The 21906-nt window shown below is 39.6% G+C and overlaps 1 protein-coding gene across 3 annotated transcripts in view; it reads right to left on the bottom strand.

The window, feature by feature from the left end:
* Positions 1-21906, bottom strand: part of LOC134442288 (NACHT, LRR and PYD domains-containing protein 12-like) — a 72087-nt gene that overhangs the window by 35683 nt on the left and 14498 nt on the right. For all 3 annotated transcript variants that reach the window (XM_063192525.1, XM_063192526.1, XM_063192527.1), the window contains 4 exons: positions 13460-15257; positions 12020-12187; positions 7366-7542; positions 7097-7270 (listed from right to left, as the gene is read on the bottom strand). In XM_063192525.1, coding sequence (XP_063048595.1) covers positions 7097-7270; positions 7366-7542; positions 12020-12187; positions 13460-15257 — 2317 coding nt within the window. The remainder of the gene's footprint in view (positions 1-7096; positions 7271-7365; positions 7543-12019; positions 12188-13459; positions 15258-21906) is intronic.

Raw genomic sequence — 21906 nt, 5'->3', positions numbered from 1 at the left:
TCCACATAGTAGCTTAGGACTGATACTTTGTGGTTGTAGAACCAAGTGGCCAATACATGCCTGCAGTTGCCTGAGGAATGGACAGCCCTGTATACCTGCATGTGATTAAAATGTAGAATGTTTAAACGCCGTAGGGATAGAACATGATCTGGATGACACAACCTTTTTGTAATAACAGCAACAATAGCTCCTTCAAATAAATAAATATTCAGTATGTACTGACATCACATTTGAATTTTAATTATCGTTTTAATTATTATTGAAGTAAAGAAACAATATGATGAATTACATTCTTGTTATTGACCATTTGCAATAATCACTTTCATTCATACCCTAATAATAAAGACTATATAACTTCTAAATATACAGTCCCCTAAAGTATTGGAACAGAAAGGCAAATTTCCTTGTTTTTGTTGTTCACTGAAGACTTGGGTTTAAAGGGGCTCTAAGTAGGATTAAAAGGTTCATTAATCACTGTTCAGAGTCATCTGATACTTATTTGAGTCATTAGTAGGTGAAGGGTGACTCTCGCGACCACTTCCACAGTCCACTGTCAGAAAACCCCAAATGCAGCTTTTGACAGCGCTGTCTGCTTCGGGAGAAACCTCATCAAAACAGTGTTTTATTTTCTTTAATATTATTTGTTCCAATACTTTCACTCACCTAAAATGATTTAAATAATAAGAATTATCTCCTCCAGGTACTAATTATTTAATACATCATGCAAACGACATGTATTTTATGAAAGCACATCACAAAAACCCAAAACATTTTTATTATTATTATTATTATTTTTTTTACCTTGGTTGACCTTTTGACCTTCAAATTTGACCTTAAAAGGTCAAGTTCTATGCTGGCAACCATGGACCACGAAACCTTTGTCCATGCTGATAACTTCTAGCATGATTGTCAACTTTTGAAAAATAATTCCATGGATATGAAGCCTCCCCCGCCCCCCCAAAAGGCATTGTTTTTGACATTCAAATTTGACCTTAAAAGTCAAGTTCCATGTTGGCAACCAGGTGATTCTGAAACCTTAGTCCATGCTGATAATATCTAGCATGGTTGCTGACATTTGAAAAAGAATTCCATGAATATGCAGTTCCCAAAATAGACTAACCAGAAAATACATTGTTTTTGACCTTTTGACCTTCAAATTTGACCCTAAAGGTCACGTTCCGTGTTGGCAACAAGTTGATTCTGAATCTTTGGTCCATGCTGATGACTTCTGGCATGGTTGCCCACTTTTAACATCATTTTAACATTTTTTAACTAAATAACACTGTTATTTGACCTTTTGACCTTCATATTTGACCTTAAAGGTCAAGTTCCATGTTGGCAACCAGGTGATTCTGAAACCTTAGCCCATGCTGATAACTTCTGGCATGGTTGCCAACTTTTAACAGAAAATGCCATCAAACATTTATTTTAGGGTCTTGGCAGGCTGACTAAAGTGAACCGTCTTCCTTGGTTTTGTCTGACCAATGTACATCAGGGCCACATGGGCACTTTAGAAGGTAAACGTGTGTACTGTTGCAGTTGATAAAGGAATTAATCGGGAATGATTTTCCTGTCATGTCATGAGAAAAATGTTTTGCATTGGAGGAATTAGAACAGTGGGCACAATGACCACATTTGCGAAAACCTATGGATTGATTGAAAAGCCAAGTGATAGGGTGCAAGACCTTCATATTGGAATGAATTAGTCTGCCACGGATGTTACACACAGGTTTAAAAATAAACCTGGGTAGTTGCGCACAGATGTAACGTATGCCATGGCCAGACACTACATGGAGACAAATCATGGTTCCTCTGCCTCTTTAAAGTTCTGAGACATATAGGGGGAAAAAATATTACACCCACTAGAGGTGGCGAAATTGTAAATAAATAACTGTGCAGGGAGGTGTTTTAGATTTACACACTGAACACACTGGAACCTAATGGCCTAAATGAATAACTGAATCTCTTGTTTTTTGTAGTCGGATCAGCATCTGTCCCCCCTCTCTTGAATGGCTTCCTTGGCTGTTTTAGGATGCACCATATTGGTGTTGATGAATTGTAATGTTACCTTTAATACCCCCCATTTTTGATATTCTTCTTTTTGATGTAATGGGTGAAATATGAGTGTACATTTTGTCTTCTTTTTTGCTTGGTTCTATTCTGGACATTGCTGTTTATGTCAATGGCACTCCGTTCTGGTCCAGCCTGGCGATGCCATCCTAGTATGTACTACCACTCAAAGATTTTGGCTGCATACATAGTCTGGCCCAATCCTCCTAGCTCGGTTTACTCACGGTTCTGCCATGGACAAAGTTGTCCGTACAGATCTACTACTGCGTTATGTCAACGCGGCTTGTCAGATTGGATGCCCTAGTGTCGCCTGATTGCTACCACAGCTCGCGTGGCCCCGGTTTTAGATACAGGAAGTACATCAATCTTATTAATATAGCAAACCAACTGCCCCTAAATTACAGCTCAATGTGCTCTTACCGACCTCGGGAAATGTGTTTTTACACACACAGCTTGAGCTTGTGTTATTGTGCTAATGGTCTAAATCGAACATAACCATTTGAACCCAGCCACCATCGGCACATGCATTAAAGTTGTTTGTAGTCTATATTTTGTACATCCAAAAGTTTGATACCTGTCAAAAATCTATTTATACGGGAAATGCACCTTCATGATGACCACAGGTAGGCTACAAGACAACAGGACAACAGTCATTGGGTAATGCAGTACGGCAGCCGGGGCCGTAAACATGAAATTTGCATAAACTTCAAGGGAGTTCAACTTTTTGACGTGCTGTTGGTCCCTTGCTCGATGTGCCGGAATCCCAACATGCTTTGCGATCGGCCTGACAGTATGCGTCCATTATAGCGTCTTGTTATCGCAGCTCGACGGATTGGATACCCCAGTGTCAACGCATTGCTACTACAGCTCGCGTGGCCAGAGAGTTATACAGTTAGGGCCAGAAATATTTGGACAGCAACACAATTATCATCATTTTCCACCCTATACCACACCACGATGGATTTGAAATAAAACAAACAAGCTGTGCATTAACTGTAGACTCTTAGCGTTAATGTGAAGGTGTTAACATCCATATCGCATTAACAGGAATGAAATAGCAACGTTTTTTGTCTGTGTTGCCCACTTTTCAAGGGATCAAAAGTAATTGGACAGTAGGCTTCTCAGCTATTCTCCAGTCAGATGTGTGTTATTCCCTTACTACACCATCACCAAGATGTCAATACAAGGTCTTAGAGTTCATCTGAAGTGTTTAATTTGCATTTTTATATATTTTTACGGAATGTCCATGAGATCCAAAGTCCACCTGTCACCATCAGTGATGCAAGCCATCATAAGGTTGAACAAAATCAAAACAAACACATTTGAGAGATGGGGAAACATTCAATATGATTAATTCAACAGTTCAGAATGTTGGAAAAAAAGAAATACCAGAGCACCACCAAATTACCTGGCAGACATGGAAGACAAATGCTCTGGGTGACAGACAATATTCTGTATCTGGTGAGCAAAAACCCATCTCCCAACAGTTTGCCAGATGTAGAACACTGTCCAGGTAAACGGTGGATACATGTCCAAGGCAACAATCAAGAAAAAGATCAAGAACATTGAGGAACACTTCACCATAGGAAATACAGAGGGTTTACTAAAAGATGTAAATTGTTGATTGCATCAGAAATAGCAATACTAGATTTGGCTTGCCAAACAACGTCTTAAAAAGACCGTATAGGTCTTGAGCTACATCCTATGGACAGAGGAGACAAAAATCATCTTGTACAAGGGTAATGGGAAGGAAGGAACTGCTCATGATTCAAAGCATACCACCCAATCAGTGAATCATGGTGGTGGTAGTGTCATGGTGTGGGCATGCATATCTGTCAATACTATTTTCCCCTTGTATTTATTGATGATGAGGACTACCGACAAAAGCGACAGGATGAATTCTGAAGATTTTCAGGCTATATTATCATGTCATATTAAACCTAATGGTTCTGAACTCATTGGGCAATGCTTCACAGTGCAGATGGACAATGACCCAAAGCTTCATCTGAAAGCCACTAAGCCATTTCTACCCCAAAAAAGTGGAATATTATTCAATGGCCCAGTCAATCACCTCACCTGAGTACGGTTGAGCAAGCATTTCACTTGCTGCTGGCAAAACTGAAGGGAAAATACCCTAAGAATAAGCAGGAACTGAAGACTGTTGCAATAGAGCTCACTATAGCATCACCAGGGATAAAACCCGGTGTCTATTGATGTCTATGGATTGCAAATTACAGGTTGTAACTGACTGGAAAGTATTTGCAACCAAATAATTAAAAATTGAAAGTTTGATGTATAAATACTAGACTGTCCAATTACTTTTGGTCCCTTAAAAAAGGGGTGGCACTGATAGAAAATGTCATAATACCTTCACAGTTCACTCGATTTGGACGCAAACACCTCCATATTAAAGCTAAAAGTCTGCTGTTAATGTACATCTCGTTTGTTTCATTTCAAATCCATTGGGATGGTGTACAGCACCAAAAAGATGGAAATTGTGCAGATGTCCAAATATTTATGGCCCTAACTGTATACAGGAAGTGTATCAATCTACATTTCTAGCCGTTTTTATCGATAAAGCAAACCAACTGCCCCTAAATTACAGCTCAATATGCTCTTACCGACCTCGGCACATGTTTTTTTAAACACAGAGCTTGTCGTCGTGTTGTTATAGGTATGGTCGAAACCGAACATAATCATTTGAACCCAGCGACCATAAGCACATGCATCATAGTTGTTTGTAGTCTATATTGTGTACATCCAAAAGTTCGGTAGCTGTCAAAAATGTGTTATACGGAGGGAAATGCACCTTCGTGATGACCACAGGTATCATGGGACATCTTCAAGTGCTCAACAGTCATTGGGTAATGCAGTACAGCAGATGTGGCCATTTGCATAAACTTCAAGGTAGCTGAACTTTTTGACGTGCTGCCGGTCCCACGCTCGCCGTACCAGAATCCCAACATGCTTTGCGAGTACGGCGACGACGATCGGACGGATTTCATTGAAAATGAATTGAATCCGTTGCTACGCTTGCATCAAATTGAGCAATGGACGAGTACCGTGATCGTTGGTACGGTATCCGTTGGTACGGTACGTATCTGTTGGTACGGCTTGCATCAAACTGAGCAATGGAAGCGTACCGGTTGAAAGTGGTGACACAGAACTCACCTGCGGATTCCGTTATTGATTGGTTAAGGTTTTCACATTTTTCTTCTTACGGTATTTGTATGCTTTGGCAACAATGGATCGTAACAGTCATGCTAATGAAGCACAATTTTACTCGGAACTCTAATGAGAATTTAAATTGAGTATGGTCAGACCATCTCCCACCCTCTATGGAAACGGATTCCTCTTAGCTTTTGCCAGACTGTTTGACAGTGTGGTCACTGCCCCCTACGCACCTGTCAGGTGTCAGTGGCACGTTTTTAGATGCGTCCCAGGATCTCTATAAGAGGGTCTGTCTGTCCGTCCGTCCGCTGTACGTCGGTCGGTCTGAAACGCATTCCTTCAATTGTTCCTTCCTGTGTCCACAAGGCGGAGGCAGAGAGGCATTTTGGCCTGGAGCGAATGCGTGCCAAAACGTATATGATATGTTACCAAACCGGCAAGGCTAAGCTGATTGCATTGTGAGACAACTGAGGGGGGCATTCATTTTTGGCATTGTTTTGCGTTTTGGACAGTGGGAAGCAACTTTGTTCCTTCTCCACAGCACACCAACACCACTGTGAGTGTTAATGTTCACGGTCTTGTGATACACTTCGGCTCATGAGGATGTCAAACGTGAAGGGGACTTTATCATGTTGTGTATGATAGTGTCATGTTGTGCTCAACTATTTTGGTTCATCAGAAACTCGATTTAGAAGTCGGCAGGCAGTATTTGACACAGATGTTTGTGCTCGGATAGAGGAGCGTTTGCATTGCATAACGCTCCACGACATGGAACCGTAATTAGTTGACAGGCGACCAGCAGCGCATACAGCTCTTCCTCTAAACGTGGACCTGAAACCTTTTGGTTAGCTTTTTTTCTTTCATAACATTCATTTTCCTCCGCTTTTCTCCAGTCCACAAACTCAGGCTCAGAAGACTAGAGTATGTACGAGTCTCCTTTTCAATATTCCCAGGGAGTTTGCAAACATTCTGCCACTACGTTTCAGTGAGTAGCCCAGTCAGTGTGCGCTGCGCACTGAAACATGGTGCTCGAACTACAAGTAGACAAATGGACCATTTGACATACGGTGTGTTACTGATGTTCTCGGACATATTGCAAGGACGGTTCATTCGTTTTCTGCTGGAGGGCGCGTGGACCCCACAGGTGCTTTCCCTTGCGCTCAGAGAGAGCACGGGACAGAACGCGTCTTTTGATTCGAATTTGGTAAACTCTGGCACTGACGCTCACTGTTGTGTGCCTTGACCCATAAGCGCATGATTGACCCAAACGGTTTTATTTATTTATTATTTGGCGACGTTTAGATTCTTTCCCACATGCATATGATGCTGAAATGGCGTGATACTAAAGGTTGATAAATAACCTACTAATAATGTCTGGTAATTTGTAATGTAGCCTACTTGATCGATGTGAAATTTGGAATTAGATGGTTCTTTTCCAAATCCAAGCATGATGGGCTTATTATAGCCTAAACTGCACAAAAATAAAGTCTTGTCTCGTCATTTCCCTGCCTGACACATTATTTTGAGTTTCCATGGGCAATATGACCAATAAACAAAAAGCACATCCTCAGGGGGGGCATTAGGAGGAGGCCAGTGGGGCGTTTGGGGGGGAAAAAAGGTTGGAACTGGCAAAGAGGGATCTGTTGTCCGCCTGTCGGCCTTGTTAAAGTACCACCTACCCAGGTTTGTCATATTAACTCTGAAGAAGACGTGACAATGCTGAAGTGTTAGTCTTGGCACTTGCCCAAAAGTTAAATCTCCACATCTGAAGATGCTCTGGTGACTATTCTCTGTCCTAAACTAAAATGCCATCTTAATACATTAGGACATTATCATGACAGTGGGGTGACAGTACCAAAGTTTCTCCAGGTGGCATTGTGAGTTTCCCAGGGGATCCAAGAGCAAGGCTACACCAGGGTCCCCTAATTCATTATCACTCATGTCAAGCTCTCCCAGGCATGATTCTTCAGCCATAAGAACCTTGCTCACAGCTTCACAAGATCTTTTGGTGAGGTTGCAGGCAGCAATCCTGCAAAAACAAAATGGTGATTGGTGTGCTTTATTCTTATTATTCTATCCATTTTACATTCACAGACAGACAGGCTCTTCAATCACAATGTCTACCTCAGTGAGTGCAAAGGGCAAAGAGCATTCCTCAAAGGCCAGCATAGTTTCTCCACTCCAGAATCCTGCAGGTCATTGTAGCTCAAGTCAAGCTCTCTCAGTAAGGATGATGATGATGATGGTAATACTGAGGCCACAAGTAGACAGGACTCCACTGTAAGTTTGCAGTGGGCAAGTCTGTAATCATATTGGAGAAATAAAAATATTATTCATTTTCTGCATGCCAACATGTAGACAGCTATCAACCTTGGCAGCAATAACAATGACCGATTGTTAAAATCAGGTACATAGGTTATTCAGTGAGTGGGCACACAAGGAACAATGAACAGTCATCGGGCATGACCAAGGAGTTGGGAGTGGAAACCATTCAATCTAGTAATAGTACTAGTAGTTATAAATTCTGATTCTTGAAAGTTTGGCAAAACATGTCCCAGCTATAGAATTCTGTTGAAAATGAATTACATTTTCATGACCACGTAAATCAAGGTAATGATCAAGGCATCTGTTACACAAATATACAGTTATTTGTCAAGTCAAGTCAGCTTTTATTGTCACATTCTTCATATGCACAGGTCATACAAGGAAAATGAAATTAAGTTTCTCTCTATATATCCATTTTTCATAGCTATAAACCTGCCCACACCCTGTTAAACTTGCTGTCCTAAGGACAGCATCATTTCATTTGACAAAAAAACCCTGATGGAATTGAATGATTTCACCATGACATGAAAACAGGTATTGAAGTGGTTCTACAGAACTGCAAATAGTGAAATATTTACTATTACTTTCTGATTGCTCAAAATGTGTCCCACATATTTATCACCATCGTCAGATAATTTTTAAAAAGACAATAAATTAAGATATTTGCAAGGTCATGGTCATTACTGAAGGGCATGGCGATTCTTTCCCGCCAGTTCGTTCTCTTCGTTCAGTTCTGCTGAGGGATTCGTTTGTTCACAGTTCGTTCACTCGTTCATTTTGATTACGTCACGCCACAATGCAAGATAGCAAGGGGTGAATAGGTAGAAAGGCTATGGGTGAATGACCAGCGAACTAGTTCAGTGAACGAGAGGAGGAGGGGGGCATTCATACTTTGAATGTGTGCTTCTCATGTCCAAACATATCAACTTAACTCATTTTGCCTAGTAATATTATTTATTTAACAGCAGCACACATTTAAAAAAGCCCAATTACAAGCTGTTTTTAACCAAAAAGTATGCCTTCGTCGCTGCCACGTTAAGTTGTTTATTCGTGGTCATGGAGACTGTTGCTATGCGCCCAGGCTGGTCTCTCGTTCGCGGGCTCAATACAGTTCGTTCTCGCTGTGCTGTGTAGATCTAAGGTGCTCCTCGTGTCTAAACATATCACCTGAAACCTATTTTGCAGATTAATTTTATATATTGAACATTATCATCCATTAAAAAATAATAAAATATAATTTACAAGTGGCATTTCCAACTAGAAGTATGCCTTTGTCTCTGCCACGTGTTGTGTATTCGTGGTCATGGAAACCATTGGCTGCAGTTCACTGGCTCCTCGTTCAGGAACGAGAGCTCAGCTCGTTCAGAGCTGTGAACTGTGGACTATGTGAGCTGCTGAGCTCTTCTAAATTATGAACTAAATACCTGGTATGTGTAAAAGCTCTGGTAATATTAAGATATCACATTAAGAGATAAAGTGGCAGATAAAGTGGCAGATTAAAATGTTCAATGGACGACCACTTCTGCTACTGTCTGACTGACTAGTGACCGAGAACGAAGTGACCAATGAACGAAGTGAACGAGAGGCGGGGAACTAGTTCACTTCGTTCACTTCAAAGACTCGTTCAAAACGACCGGTTCGTTCGTGAACGACACAACACTAATGGTCATTACTGAGGACCCTTTTTCAAACCTGCATTTCAAACCTTTTTCTACTGCATACTTCACCATCACTGTAGCTCCTGTAAGTTTATTATTTTCTCTTCAATTTGTTAAATTTGTTTGGACATTGGCACTGTCCCAACCATAACCTGTCAACACCGCCAGTGTTGTATAATAGGATCGCAGTAGATTAATCTGTTAATCAATATATCCTTTTCGATAAGAGGTATGAAGCATCTAAGAAACAGAGTGAAAACAAAATGGCTAATGTGAACCAACTATACATAATATTAGGGGTGCGCGGTATGGACGGTATACTATCGTGCGCGGTATTTTTTCCACCATGGTATAGATTTTGTCCATACCGATCTACCGCCATAGCGCATTGCGTCCTGCAGATGGCAGTAGACAACGTTTTGAACATCCACCGACTGTCTCTCGTAGTTGTAGCAAAAGAATATGTGTGGTTGTAGAAAAACAGCAGCACAATCTCGTTTAAATACGCTTTAAGTGTAAAATGTATAGTTAGTGTAGTGAACTATTGTTTTAAACTGTATGTGATTTCGATTCTGGTCTCCACAATTGAATGTACAGTGGTGTATGAAAAGCAAGTTAGAAGCAGCCCAAGTCATTCATGTCAATGCTGGTGTCTGACAACAGAAATGTGCTAAATCTATGTGCTAACACTGGTTGCTTTACATTTGTGCCAGCCTTACTAACAGTAGGTCATGTTACTGTGTCCAGTTGAGGTAATATCATTCATGATATCTGACTGGGTGTTAGTAACTGAAATGACTGTTCACAGTAAAATGGGATTTAGCGATTTCGCTAATGTTAGCACGCTAACCGCTGCTGCAGTGATGGCTGCCATTTAAATGCATTAGTTCTACAATGCATTGCTAGCTGCCTCATGTGAAAGTTCGTTTTTTTTTTTACTTTAACAATAACAGCTTAACCATTAGGCTTGGCATAATCACAGATGCAGGCACACATTTCCAGATTACCCTCAGCAACTCCAGAAATAGAAAAAAGGGTCCAATTACCAATTTATTGGATAAAATCCATGTTCAGTTTGACACCCCTCCTTTCCATAGTTTAACCCCTTCTAGACTTGGTGAAATTGACAAGTGTTGTTGTAGCCTATTGCATTGCATTGCATTGCAAAATGTATTTTACATAGTTATTACCTTCGCCAGAAGGTTATGTTTTGCCCGTCGTGTATTTATTTATTTATTTGTGAATATGTCTGTTTGTTTGTACTTCGCATAACTCAGTCAGAACTGAGCCGATTTTTATGAAATTTAGTGGGATGATTGGTCATGACCCAAGGAACAATCGATTCGTTTTTGGGAGTGACTGGGTCAAAGGTCAAGGTCACGGAAAGGTCAAAAACGTCAATTGAGACGCTTTTTATGACATTTAGTGGGATGATTGGTCATGACCCAAGGAACAATCGATTACTTTTTGGGAGTGATTGGGTCAAAGGTCAAGGTCAAGGTCACGAAAAGGTCAAAAACGTTTTTCTTTGCCAAGCACTATATGCCAGAACAACGTGTGCATGCTGAATTGAATAAGAGGTCAAGACTGGGCCAAAAATGTAATATTACGATATTCCGGTCCGATTTAAATGAAACTAACACCAAAATTTGGAGAATGTTATGCCCCACACTCTGAAGATGGCCAGAAAAAAATAAGTGGCGTAGGCGAAGGTTTGCGCTCTACCGAGTGCCCATTCTAGTTTTTGTTTGTTTTCAAAAGATTTGAATGGCAAGAATTCACACACATTTCAAAAATGCAAATGGAAAAAAATTGCAAATGCAAAAGTTAAAAAAAGGGTATTTTGGACATTTTGCAATGGAATGCTTCAATTGTACACAAATGTAAAATACCGTGATATATACCGTGGCTAAAATTATACAGAGGTATACATTTTTGGCTATACCGCCCACCCCTACATAATATGTAAAAGAGTATTTTTTTTGTCAACACCGTCAGATGTCACCACCATCAGATTTTGTTTAGCTTGTTCCATGTTTGACTGACTTTTGCTGGTTAATGAAACATCAGATATATTAGTAATCATTGTGATGCAAAATGATACTCTAGCCTTTGGAGGCATTTGGAGGCTTTTTGTCACCACTGATAAAAATCTGACTTGGTTGACATCTGATGGTCAAAAAAAAAATCATAAGGAGAGTTACATGTTTTTGACATGTTTAAAAATATGCTTACGTATGCTTAATGTTGAATTATTCAAATAAAAGTTCAAATTTATAATATGTTTATATTGCAGTATATGTGCAGCTATTTTGAATATCTCACTTCCTGTCAGATTTTTTGGGGCAACTTCTAGGATGTCTTCAAATCACTCAAGGAACATAGTGAATTATTTGCTTCTATCCAACGCTTAACCATTTTCCATACAAGTCCCTACTAATAATATACCTCTATATTTTGGATTTTAACAACTTTCTTTCTTTCAAAATTAAAACCTGTTTTTGGCACATTCTTAAGAATCAGAGAAATAATATAAACAATGGCTAATAGGTGATTTCACTAATCCTCTGCCTCTGACGATTTCTCTGAGGAGTCACATAAAATTGTAAAACTATGGAATATGTAAATTCATGCAAAAGCAAAATGCTGTCCAAATAATGTCGTAAATAACTGATTATATGCCCTCTCCTGGGGCAAGTGGGAAAGTTTTTGCATAAGAGCATGACTTACGCACATAGCCTTACATCGCCACACACAAACACACACAAAAAAACAGATGAATGAGTAACACTTACTTAAGACATTCAAGGTGGGACTGCGAGTTGCTCAGCCCAGTTGTGAGTAATTTTAGTCCTGGTTGCTGCACTTCATTTGAGCTTAAATCCAGATCAGACAGACTGGATGACAGTAGAGCCCTTGCAAGGCTTTCATATGATTTATCATCAAGTTGACAAGAAGCCAGCCTGGACAAAGACAAAAACATATTAGGAACCAATACCAAATACATTAAATAATAAAATATACTGCATAGTAGTATAGCCAAAATATGACAGAATTAAAAAATCTGAAAAGTTAAAAAAAAAGTGATTTGTGAAACATGATTTGAGAAACAACTGTGTATGGGTCATTGGCATTTTACTAGTAGCACAGGTCAGGATGGTGCAACCACAGCTAATGCAACTAATGTGTGATTTTTTTTGTTTGTTTTTTTACTGGATTATTGAAGAATCATATTCATTGCAGTACATTAATTAGGCCTACCATTTACTAATCAGATAAAGCCTATGGACATTAGCTGTGGTTGTACCACCATCCAAGCCCCAAAAATGTAATTGACCCATGATGTTGAAGTATTGACACAAGACACTTCAGTCAAATCCCATTTCTAATTTCTACCTCTACACCTACGCCTTCACCTTGCCCCTTCAAACAGAGCAGTAAGGGGAAGGGCTTTAAATGCAACCCTTTTGAATTCAGGCACCCCTTCAACAATCATGGAATGACACTCATAGCATTCAAAAGCCATCCTCTCTAATATTGCTTGTTATAACTCTGGCTACAATAAAAAAAAAAACACAACAGTGTTGCTAGAGACTTGCATTTCCGTAACAACTTAGGATGACGTTAACAGCAATTTTTTCAAGCGAATTTCATGGAGAAAATTACCGTTACGCATTGGGGCAATGTTAAACTTAGTGCAAAAATTATTACAACCGTAAAACCGTAAATTGCTGTGAAAACACTTTTCCACTGGCATTTTCTGGTAGGCCTACAGCTCGACACAGCACAACCCGGCCACCACTTTTTGTTTTTCGAATAGGCACGACACAGCTCAATCGTAAAGCAAAAAGTGGCAACTGAGTCACGCTGTAGGCCTACCAGAAAATCGCCAGTGGAAAAGAGGCATTATACAGTATTTGTGTGCCCTTCTGGAGACCGCCTTTTTTTAAGGCATTTGGGGAAATCGGTCTTTCCCCTCCGTTTGAAGTCTGCCTCTGGAAAACCTCTGTTTGAAGGGGTAGAAAGCCTTTTCCCTTACCCCCTCTGTCTTAATGTGAATTGGGACACTTCTACCCCTACAAGTGAATGAGCAAAATGGAGGGGAAGGGGAAAGGCGAAGGGCAAAGGGGTGAAATGCGATTCAGCCTTTGATTATTGAACCATATTCATATAATATTTTGTGAAAAGGACTGGGTTGGAACAGATACAAAGAATATAAAAACCTGTCAACCTACCGAGCTTTTTTGCAGAATTTCACAGCTGGCACAAGTCTCTTGCGGCCTTCATTGGTCGCATTATATGTCTGAAGGTCCAGAACTTCTTTGACTTGTCCTGACATCTTTATTGCATAGGCCATGCCTGAACAATGAAGTGGGGAGAGTGTTTTGTTCTGAATGTTGGAGGTGCCAAGTTCTTGGATCTCACGTTGTAGGGAATGGTCATCCAACTCAATCAAACAGTGGACAAGATTCATGCATCGATCAGGAGACAAATTGTCTCTCTCCAGGTCTTTGATGTAAGTAATGACTAACTTGATGCTCCGGTTGTCTGTATCTGGACATGTTAGTAGACCTTTAAGGAGTAACAGATTGGACTTCATTGAAATGCCCAGCAAAAAGCGGAGAAAAAGATCCAGATGCCCATTTTCACTCAGTAAAGATTTGTCCACGGCACCTCTCAACAAATCGATCCGGAACTGGCTAGATCGCGTGCCAAAAAACTGCTTAACTTCTTCATCTGCAATTCCCCTTGCTGAAAAGGCCTCAAAAACATAAAGAGCAGCGAGGAATTCTTGAATAGTCAGATGCAAAAAGCAGTAGACCTTCTTTTCTGCAAATGTGCACTCTTCTTTGATGATCTCTGTGAAGATCCCACAGGCCAAAGATCCTTCCATGTCATTAATTCCATACTGCTTTAGGTCCTCTTCATAGAACATGATGTGGCCATTGATCAGATTTTTGAATGCAAGCTTAGCGAGTTGTAAGATAGGTACTTTGTTTAGCTGCAGAAGCTTTGCACAGTTTATTTCTCCGTGGCCATCATATTTATCATTCTTCATCTTTGTCTGAGCTATAATGAAATGTATAAACATTTCTGTCAGGGTATTGGGCATTTTCCGATCTCGACCAAGCATGTTTTGAAACACTGTGCTTAAGATCCAACACAAGACTGGGATGTGGCACATGATGTTGAGGCTCATGTTTTTCTTCAGGTGGGTCAGGATTTTTTCAGCTTGAGTGTCATTCTTCATTTTCTTTCTAAAGTACTTTTCCTTCTGCTCATCATTGAATCCTCGAACTTCAGTAAACAGATCAATGTGAGAGTCAGGGATATCTCTGACTGCTGCTGGTCTTGATGTCACCCATATATAGACTTGAGGGAGAAGGGTTCCCCTAATCAGGCTAGTTAGAACCACGCCAACAGATGATGACTGATCTATGCTCGTCAGCGTATCCGTAAAGAAATCCAGATTGAATCTCATTTCATCAAGACCATCAAAGATGAATATTACCTTGCGATCCAAAAAATTCATTTCATCCTGTAGTATTTCAAGCTCCGGATGAAATCTGATGAGAAGTTTCTGCAGACTGCACTCCTCCTTCTTGATCAAATTCATTTCTCGAAATGGAAGCATGAAAATGAAATCAATATGTTGATTGGCTCTCTCTTCTGCCCAGTCAAGGACAAACTTCTGCACCGACACAGTTTTCCCAATTCCAGCAATACCTTTTGTCATCACAGTCTTAGTGCTTTTCTTCTCTGGTGTCAATTGACTGAAGATATCGTTAATTTTCACTGTAGTTCCAGGAGGACAATACATCTTGCAAGCGGATTCAGTCAGCCAAATTTCGTGTTCAAAGTTCACACATTCACTCTCTCCCTCAGTGATGTAGAGGTCTGTGTATATGCTGTTTAGAGTTGTTGGACTCTGTGACTTATCAGTACCTTCGTTAAGGAACTCAAATCTTTTCTTCATTTTTGCTTTATGAGTCATCAGCACTTCACTTAGCACATCAGGATTGACTGGAACACCTGAAAAACAAATGATATATCTTCATGGTTCAAATGAGGCCCCTCAGCTATGCAAAGACATATACTGTACATGCATAGCCTACACCAGGGGTCCCCAACCTTTCTGGGTCTGAGGGCTACCAAGGGCTACTTTTGTTCAAAATCCTCCACTGATATCTTGACATCATTCCCAAATCACACTATGATTGAATGATGATTTACTTATAGGTTATAAAGAAATAATCTCATATTTAAATGAAGAAAAACACTAACTGTGACTAAAATCTTATAGTCGTCACTATTTATTAACATCCTTGGAGGGCACCTCGGAAGCTCCTGGACGGCTACCTGGCGCCCGCGGGCACCACGTTGGTGACACCTGGCCTACAAGTATATCTGTAAGACATCTGCATACGTAAATAATTATTCATCGACACTGCAACAGAGTGGAAACTCTGTTTCAAATATTCTGCACTCCTAATTTTCTCATATATTTTCCCCACACATAAACCTAAAGCCTGATAAACATTTCCCCAAATGAACTGTGATTAAGGAAAATGACATGTTGTTTACTGACGTGAGTGATGTCATGCATCAGCTGTGACAACGTCACCCCCCACGGGGTTCCTGATTTACCATATAGGAAGTGTTCTGTCAATGTTTGGGGCGCCTCCTGCAAGTAGCTGGATGGAAAGCCGGTCTTGTGCGTTGTAAAACACAACAAGTGTTTAGCTGCGTTTTAAGTGTGACGGAGGCGTGCATTGTTTTTCGCGGACTTGGAATATACCAGGGATTTCACTGGGATGACTTTTAGTCAGCCTGCCAAGCCCCAAAAATATATGTTTGATGGCATTTTCTGTTAAAAGCTGGCAACCATGCCAGAAGTTATCAGCATGGGCTAAGGTTTCAGAATCACCTGGTTGCCAACACGGAACTTGACCTTTAAGGTCAAATATGAAGGTAAAAAGGTCAACCACGGTCAAATAACAGTGTTGTGGTCAACCATGCCAGAGGTCATCAGTATGGACTAAGGATTCAGAATCAACGTGTTGCCATCACGGAACTTGACCTTTAGGGTCAAATTTAAAGGTCAAAAGGTCAAAAACAATGTATTTTCTGGTTAGTCTAGTTTGCGAACTGTATATTCATGGAATTCTTTTTCAAATGTAAGCAATCATGCTAGAGGGTATCAACATGGACTAAGGTTTCAGTATCACCTGGTTGCCAACATGGAACTTGACCTTTAAGGTCAAATTTGAATGTCAAAAACAATGCATTTTCTGGTTTGCCTTTTTTTTTGGGGGGGGGGGGGGGGCTTCATATTCATGGAATTCTTTTTCAAAAGTTGACAATCATGCTAAAAGTTATCAGCATGGACTAAGGTTTCATGGTCCATTTTTGCCAGCATGGAACCTGACACCTTTAAGGTCAAATTTGAAGGTCAAAAGGTCAACCGGGGTAAAAAATAAATAAAAATGTTTCGTTTTTTTGTGATGTGCTTTCATAAAATACAAGCTGTTTGCATAATGTATTGAATAATTAGTACCTGGAGGAGATATTTCGTATTATTTAAGTCATTTTAGGTAAGTGAAAGTATTGGAACAAATAATCGTAAAGAAAATAAAACACTGTTTTGATGAGGTTTCTCCCGAAGCGGACAGCACTGTCAAAAGTTGCATTTGGGGTTTTCTGACAGTGGACGGTGGAAGTGGTCGAGTTACATTTCACCTACTGTAAGTATCAGATGACTCTGGACAGTGATTAATTAACCTTTTAATTCTACTTAGAGCCCCTTTAACCCGAAGTCTTCGGTGAAAAACAAAAACAAAGAAATTTGCCTTTCTGATCCAATACGTTAGGGGACTGTATATTTAGAAGTTATATAGCCTTTATTATTAGGGTATGAGTGAAAGTGATTATTGCAAATTGTCAATAACAAGAATGTAATTCATCATATTGTTTCTTTACTTCAATAATAATTAAAACAATAATTAAAATTCAAATGTGATGTCAGTACATACTGGATATTTATGTATTTAAAGGAGCTATTGTTGCTGTTATTACAAAAAGGTTGTGTCATCCAGATCATATTCTATCTCTACAGCGTTTAAACATTATACATTTTAATCACATGCAGGTATGCAGGGCTTTCGATTCCTCAGGCAACTGCAGGCATGTATTGCCCACTTGGTTCTACAACCACATCTTATCAGTCCTAAGCTACTATGTGGAACTGGAGGTTTCCTTTGCCACACAGCCATCAAGTGTTGGTCTACAACTTTCCAACCACCTGTCTCCGCAGTGTCTTTGTTAATATGTACTTTGTCAGACAGCAGCCATACATTTGCAAGCTGATTTGCTTATGCAAGATGCAATCCATATGCATCACTTGGTGGTAACATATCAATTGCCTTTTTGTCTTCTGAAAAAAGTCGATCAATACCCAAAGATAAGCATGGTGCTTTATACAGGTGACACAAAAACTCAAGCCTGGGAAATTGCAACAGAACATTCTACAGTAAGTCATGAGAACATCAACAGAAGTGAGCAATACTTGCTCTACTCTTACTGTAGGTTTTATTTCCTAACCATGATATGACATAGCAAATCAGCAAGTATCCTTCATTGCTATAACCATTTGAAACATCAGAAATAACTGAAGTCATTATTTTTTCTATGGAAAGCCTGTGAATTGATGGGGCAAAGCAAATTCACTGGTGAGCCAAGGCATGTCCCATTTCATACCAGCAGCTTAATGTGCTTCACAAAGAAGAATAAAGTAATTGAGATGATCAGAATGAAAATTTAAAAAATACAAACCCCAACTCCGATGAAGTTGGGACGTTTGGTAAACAGTGAATAAAGTCAAAATGCTATCATTTTCAAAACATTCAATCTATTCATTAGATGGAGAATAGTGAAAAGACAACATATTAAGTGTTAAAACTGAGAAAAAATATTGTTTTGGGGGACATATGTACTCATTTCTAATTTGATAAATCCAACACGTCTCAAAAGAGTTGGGACGGGGACAATAAATGGCAGCAAATGTCGAGGAAGACTAAAAACAAAACAAAAGACAACACTTAACAGTTAAATACATTAACCGATGAGATGATTTTATATAAAAACAGTGTTAATTCCTATCTTGGACATGATTTTACCAGCTTAAATGGTGGGTGTATTCCTTGTCATGTTTTGCAATGTTTTCCTTTCTGTAGTGCTTACAGTGTGACAGGTCTTGACCAAAAACCCACCATTTTATCACCTGCTGGTCCTTATGATGGAGCCAAACTGTTAAAACATAGTAGAGAATGCAATTTGACCTTACTATGTGGCAGTAATCGAAGATTTCCCTTCAAAATATAGTGCATGAGTGGCTTTTCATGCTGTTTAAAACCCATTTATACCATTCAGCACTGTATTTAACTCTACAGATGAGTGAGAACATCTTAACCAATGCACTACTGCACCCGCATGCCATCATGGAGGCTGACTTTTGAAGCTAGCACTAACACAAGTTGGATGGTCCATTTTTACTGTAGCACAGGATGTGCAATGCTCTATTATTGTCAAAAAGAATGGACTTCTACAACTTCTGCTGACTTCTGTAAGCAAAGGACAGTTTCCCATGTCTTCTGGGTCTATTTCAAGTGAGCTCAGGTGCTTAGGAGAATGTTACACCCCTGTATCATTTTCATACATTAAGCATTCTTAATATGGTAAATTTTCAATAGCTCTAGCACTCCAGGAATTAGAGTGAGACTACAGCCAATATATATTTCATGATGTCATGAACCTATACAATGATTTTATTAACAAAAATATGTCTTATATACAGTCAATCGTGGTAAATCAAAGGGAATTCAAAAATGTATGTAATAACTATGGTAATTATTCCCTTTGCATCTTTAATTCTGAGTGACTCAGCCTCTCTGTGATGATCTTATACCTGGACACCTATATTGTCCGTCAGTACAATTCATTTTGAAATGTTCTTCTTTGTTGTTTTATCTTATTTGGATGTTTACTAAATTTCACTGATCCCCGTCCCAACTCTTTTGAGACGTGTTGGATTTATCAAATTAGAAATGAGTACATATGTCCCCCAAAACAATATTTTTTCTCGGTTTTAACACTTAATATGTTGTCTTTTCACTATTCTCCATCTAATGAATAGATTGAATGTTTTGAAAATGATAGCATTTTGATTTTATTCACTGTTTACCAAATGTCCCAACTTCATCGGAGTTGGGGTTTGTACAAGTTTAAGTTAATTGTATGCTAATGAGCTATGATGAATGTCTAAGGATGACAGGCCAGAGCCCCACCATGATAAGCCAAATCAAACATTAAATTATAGGCCTGCTAATTATTCAATATACAGTACCATGCAAACAACTTGTATTTTACGAAAGCACATTACCAAAAAAACTGATTTTTTTAATTGATCTCGGTTGACCTTTTGACCTTCAAATTTGATCTTAGAGGTCAAGTTCCATATGATAACTAGGTGATTCTGAAAACTTAGTCCATGCTGATGAGTTCTAGCATGGTTGCCAACTTTTGAAAACAATAATTCCATGGATATAAAGATCACCAAAAAAGACTAACCAGAAAATACATCGTTTTTGACCTTCATATTTGATCTTAGAGGTCAAGTTCCCTCTTGGCAACCAGGTGATTCTGAAACCTTAGTCCATGCTAATAACTTCTAGCATGGTTACTAACTTTAGAAAAAGATTTCCACAAACACAGTCCCCCAAAAAGTCTAACCTTATAATACACAGTGTTTGACCTTTTTAACCTTCAAATTTGACCCAAAAGCTCAAGTTCCGTGTTGGCAACAAGTTGATTCTGAATCCTTAGTCCATGCTGATGACTTCTGGCATGGTTGCCCACTTTTAATATCTTTTTTAACAATTGTCAACTAAATAACACTGTTATTTGACCGTGTTTGACCGTTTGACCTTCATATTTGACCCTATAGGTCAAGTTCCATGTTGGCAACCAGGTGATTTTGAAACCTTAGCCCATGCTGATAACCTCTGGCATGGTTGCCAACTTTTGAAAAAGAATTCCATGAATATACAGTTCCCAAGAAAATACCCTGTTTTTGACATTTTGGCCTTCAAATTTGACCCTAAAGGTCAAGTTCAGTGTTGGCAACAAGTTGATTCTGAATCCTTAGTCCATGCTGATGGCTTTTGGCATGGTTGCCCACTTTTAACAACTTTTAACAATTTTTAACTAAATAACACTGTTATTGGACCGTGGTTGACCTTTTGACCTTCATATTTGACCTTAAAGGGCAATTCCGGCCAGTTTGGATTCATATCCCATCTTGGGTGGACCCAGGGAAAAGGATGAACGGGAAAACCGCGAGAAATGTTCATGCGTGCTGCGCAAAGTTGTTCAATTGCGCTGTTTTCGGTTAAACCCTGGCCCGTCGGGCACGTATTTGACCTGTTTTAAAGCTCCTAGCGTGCATTAAAACCCTTTTGAACGCTTTGGCCGTGGTGTGTGTATCCATACAAGTCGATCTAGTGGTTCACAGTTCCATTAGGTAGCACAGGTACGATACAACAGGAGTTTTCAAAAGTGGCGCACCCACCTCTCTCAGCTTCCGCCTTCCAACTACGTCCGCAAAATGGTTCGCCAAAGTGATACTTCTTAGTAATCCATTTCATTTTTGTCCACCAAAGACGAGCCACAGGAAACAAATTCACACGTTTCCATGCCTTGTGTTGTTGTTTTCTCGCAGATTGACTTCTCACTAGTGAACGCAGGTTTGTGACGTCACAGCATCACATGACTCCTGGAAGGAACGCACATTCGCTCATCCAGTTATTACAGAAGCGAGAGGCGCTGTCGTAATATTACTGTTTATACACCGCATTTCACATTATTACGCAAATGACATTTTTTGCCGTTTTCCTAAATAATCAACAGAAATGACAGTCGTCATAATTTTCAAGTAATCGGCCATTAGAGTACAATTCAAAAGTTTTTGAATGAACCTTCCAATGATAACGGTATTTTTTTAAATAACAAAAAACTTAAAATGCCCAAAATGCTCTGTTCCAAATTATTACGCAAAACAGTTTTGTAGTGTTGTAATACAAATTTCTTTCTCTTTTTCCCATTTACATCAAAACAGTTGGCATTTGGTACCTTCTAAATTACATTTCGATGTTCAAAACTTGGTCATAAGCTGTAACTGGAATGCTGCGTTTAACATTGAAGTCAATGGCAGGGCATTGCATGGGAGTTATGGAAGCCTAGATATCCTTGATGCTTTGCTCTCAGCTGTTTTTGTTTGTTTGGTCTGGTGACCCACACTTCACTCTTCAATATACCCGTAGAGTTCCATGCCACGTGTAGGTGCTTTGGAGGTGATGACATTCTAACTCACCAGACATAGCATCCCATTCATTTTCAATGGGGTTTTATGTCTGGTGCGTTAGAATGTCATCACCTCAAAAGCACCTAAACGTGGCATGGAAATCTACGGGTATATTGAAGAGTGAAGTGTGGGTCACCAGACCAAACAAACAAAAACAGCTGAGAGCAAAGCATCAAGGATATCTGGGCTTCCATAACTCCCATGCAATGCCCTACCATTGACTTCAATGTTAATCGCAGCATTCCAGTTACTAAGACAAAGAGC

This window comes from Engraulis encrasicolus, unplaced genomic scaffold, assembly GCF_034702125.1.
Source record: "Engraulis encrasicolus isolate BLACKSEA-1 unplaced genomic scaffold, IST_EnEncr_1.0 scaffold_140_np1212, whole genome shotgun sequence".
In the NCBI taxonomy this organism is placed as follows: Eukaryota; Metazoa; Chordata; class Actinopteri; order Clupeiformes; family Engraulidae; genus Engraulis; species Engraulis encrasicolus.
The sequence above is the reverse complement of the archived record's forward strand: the minus strand, read 5'-3'. Positions and strand labels throughout refer to the sequence as shown.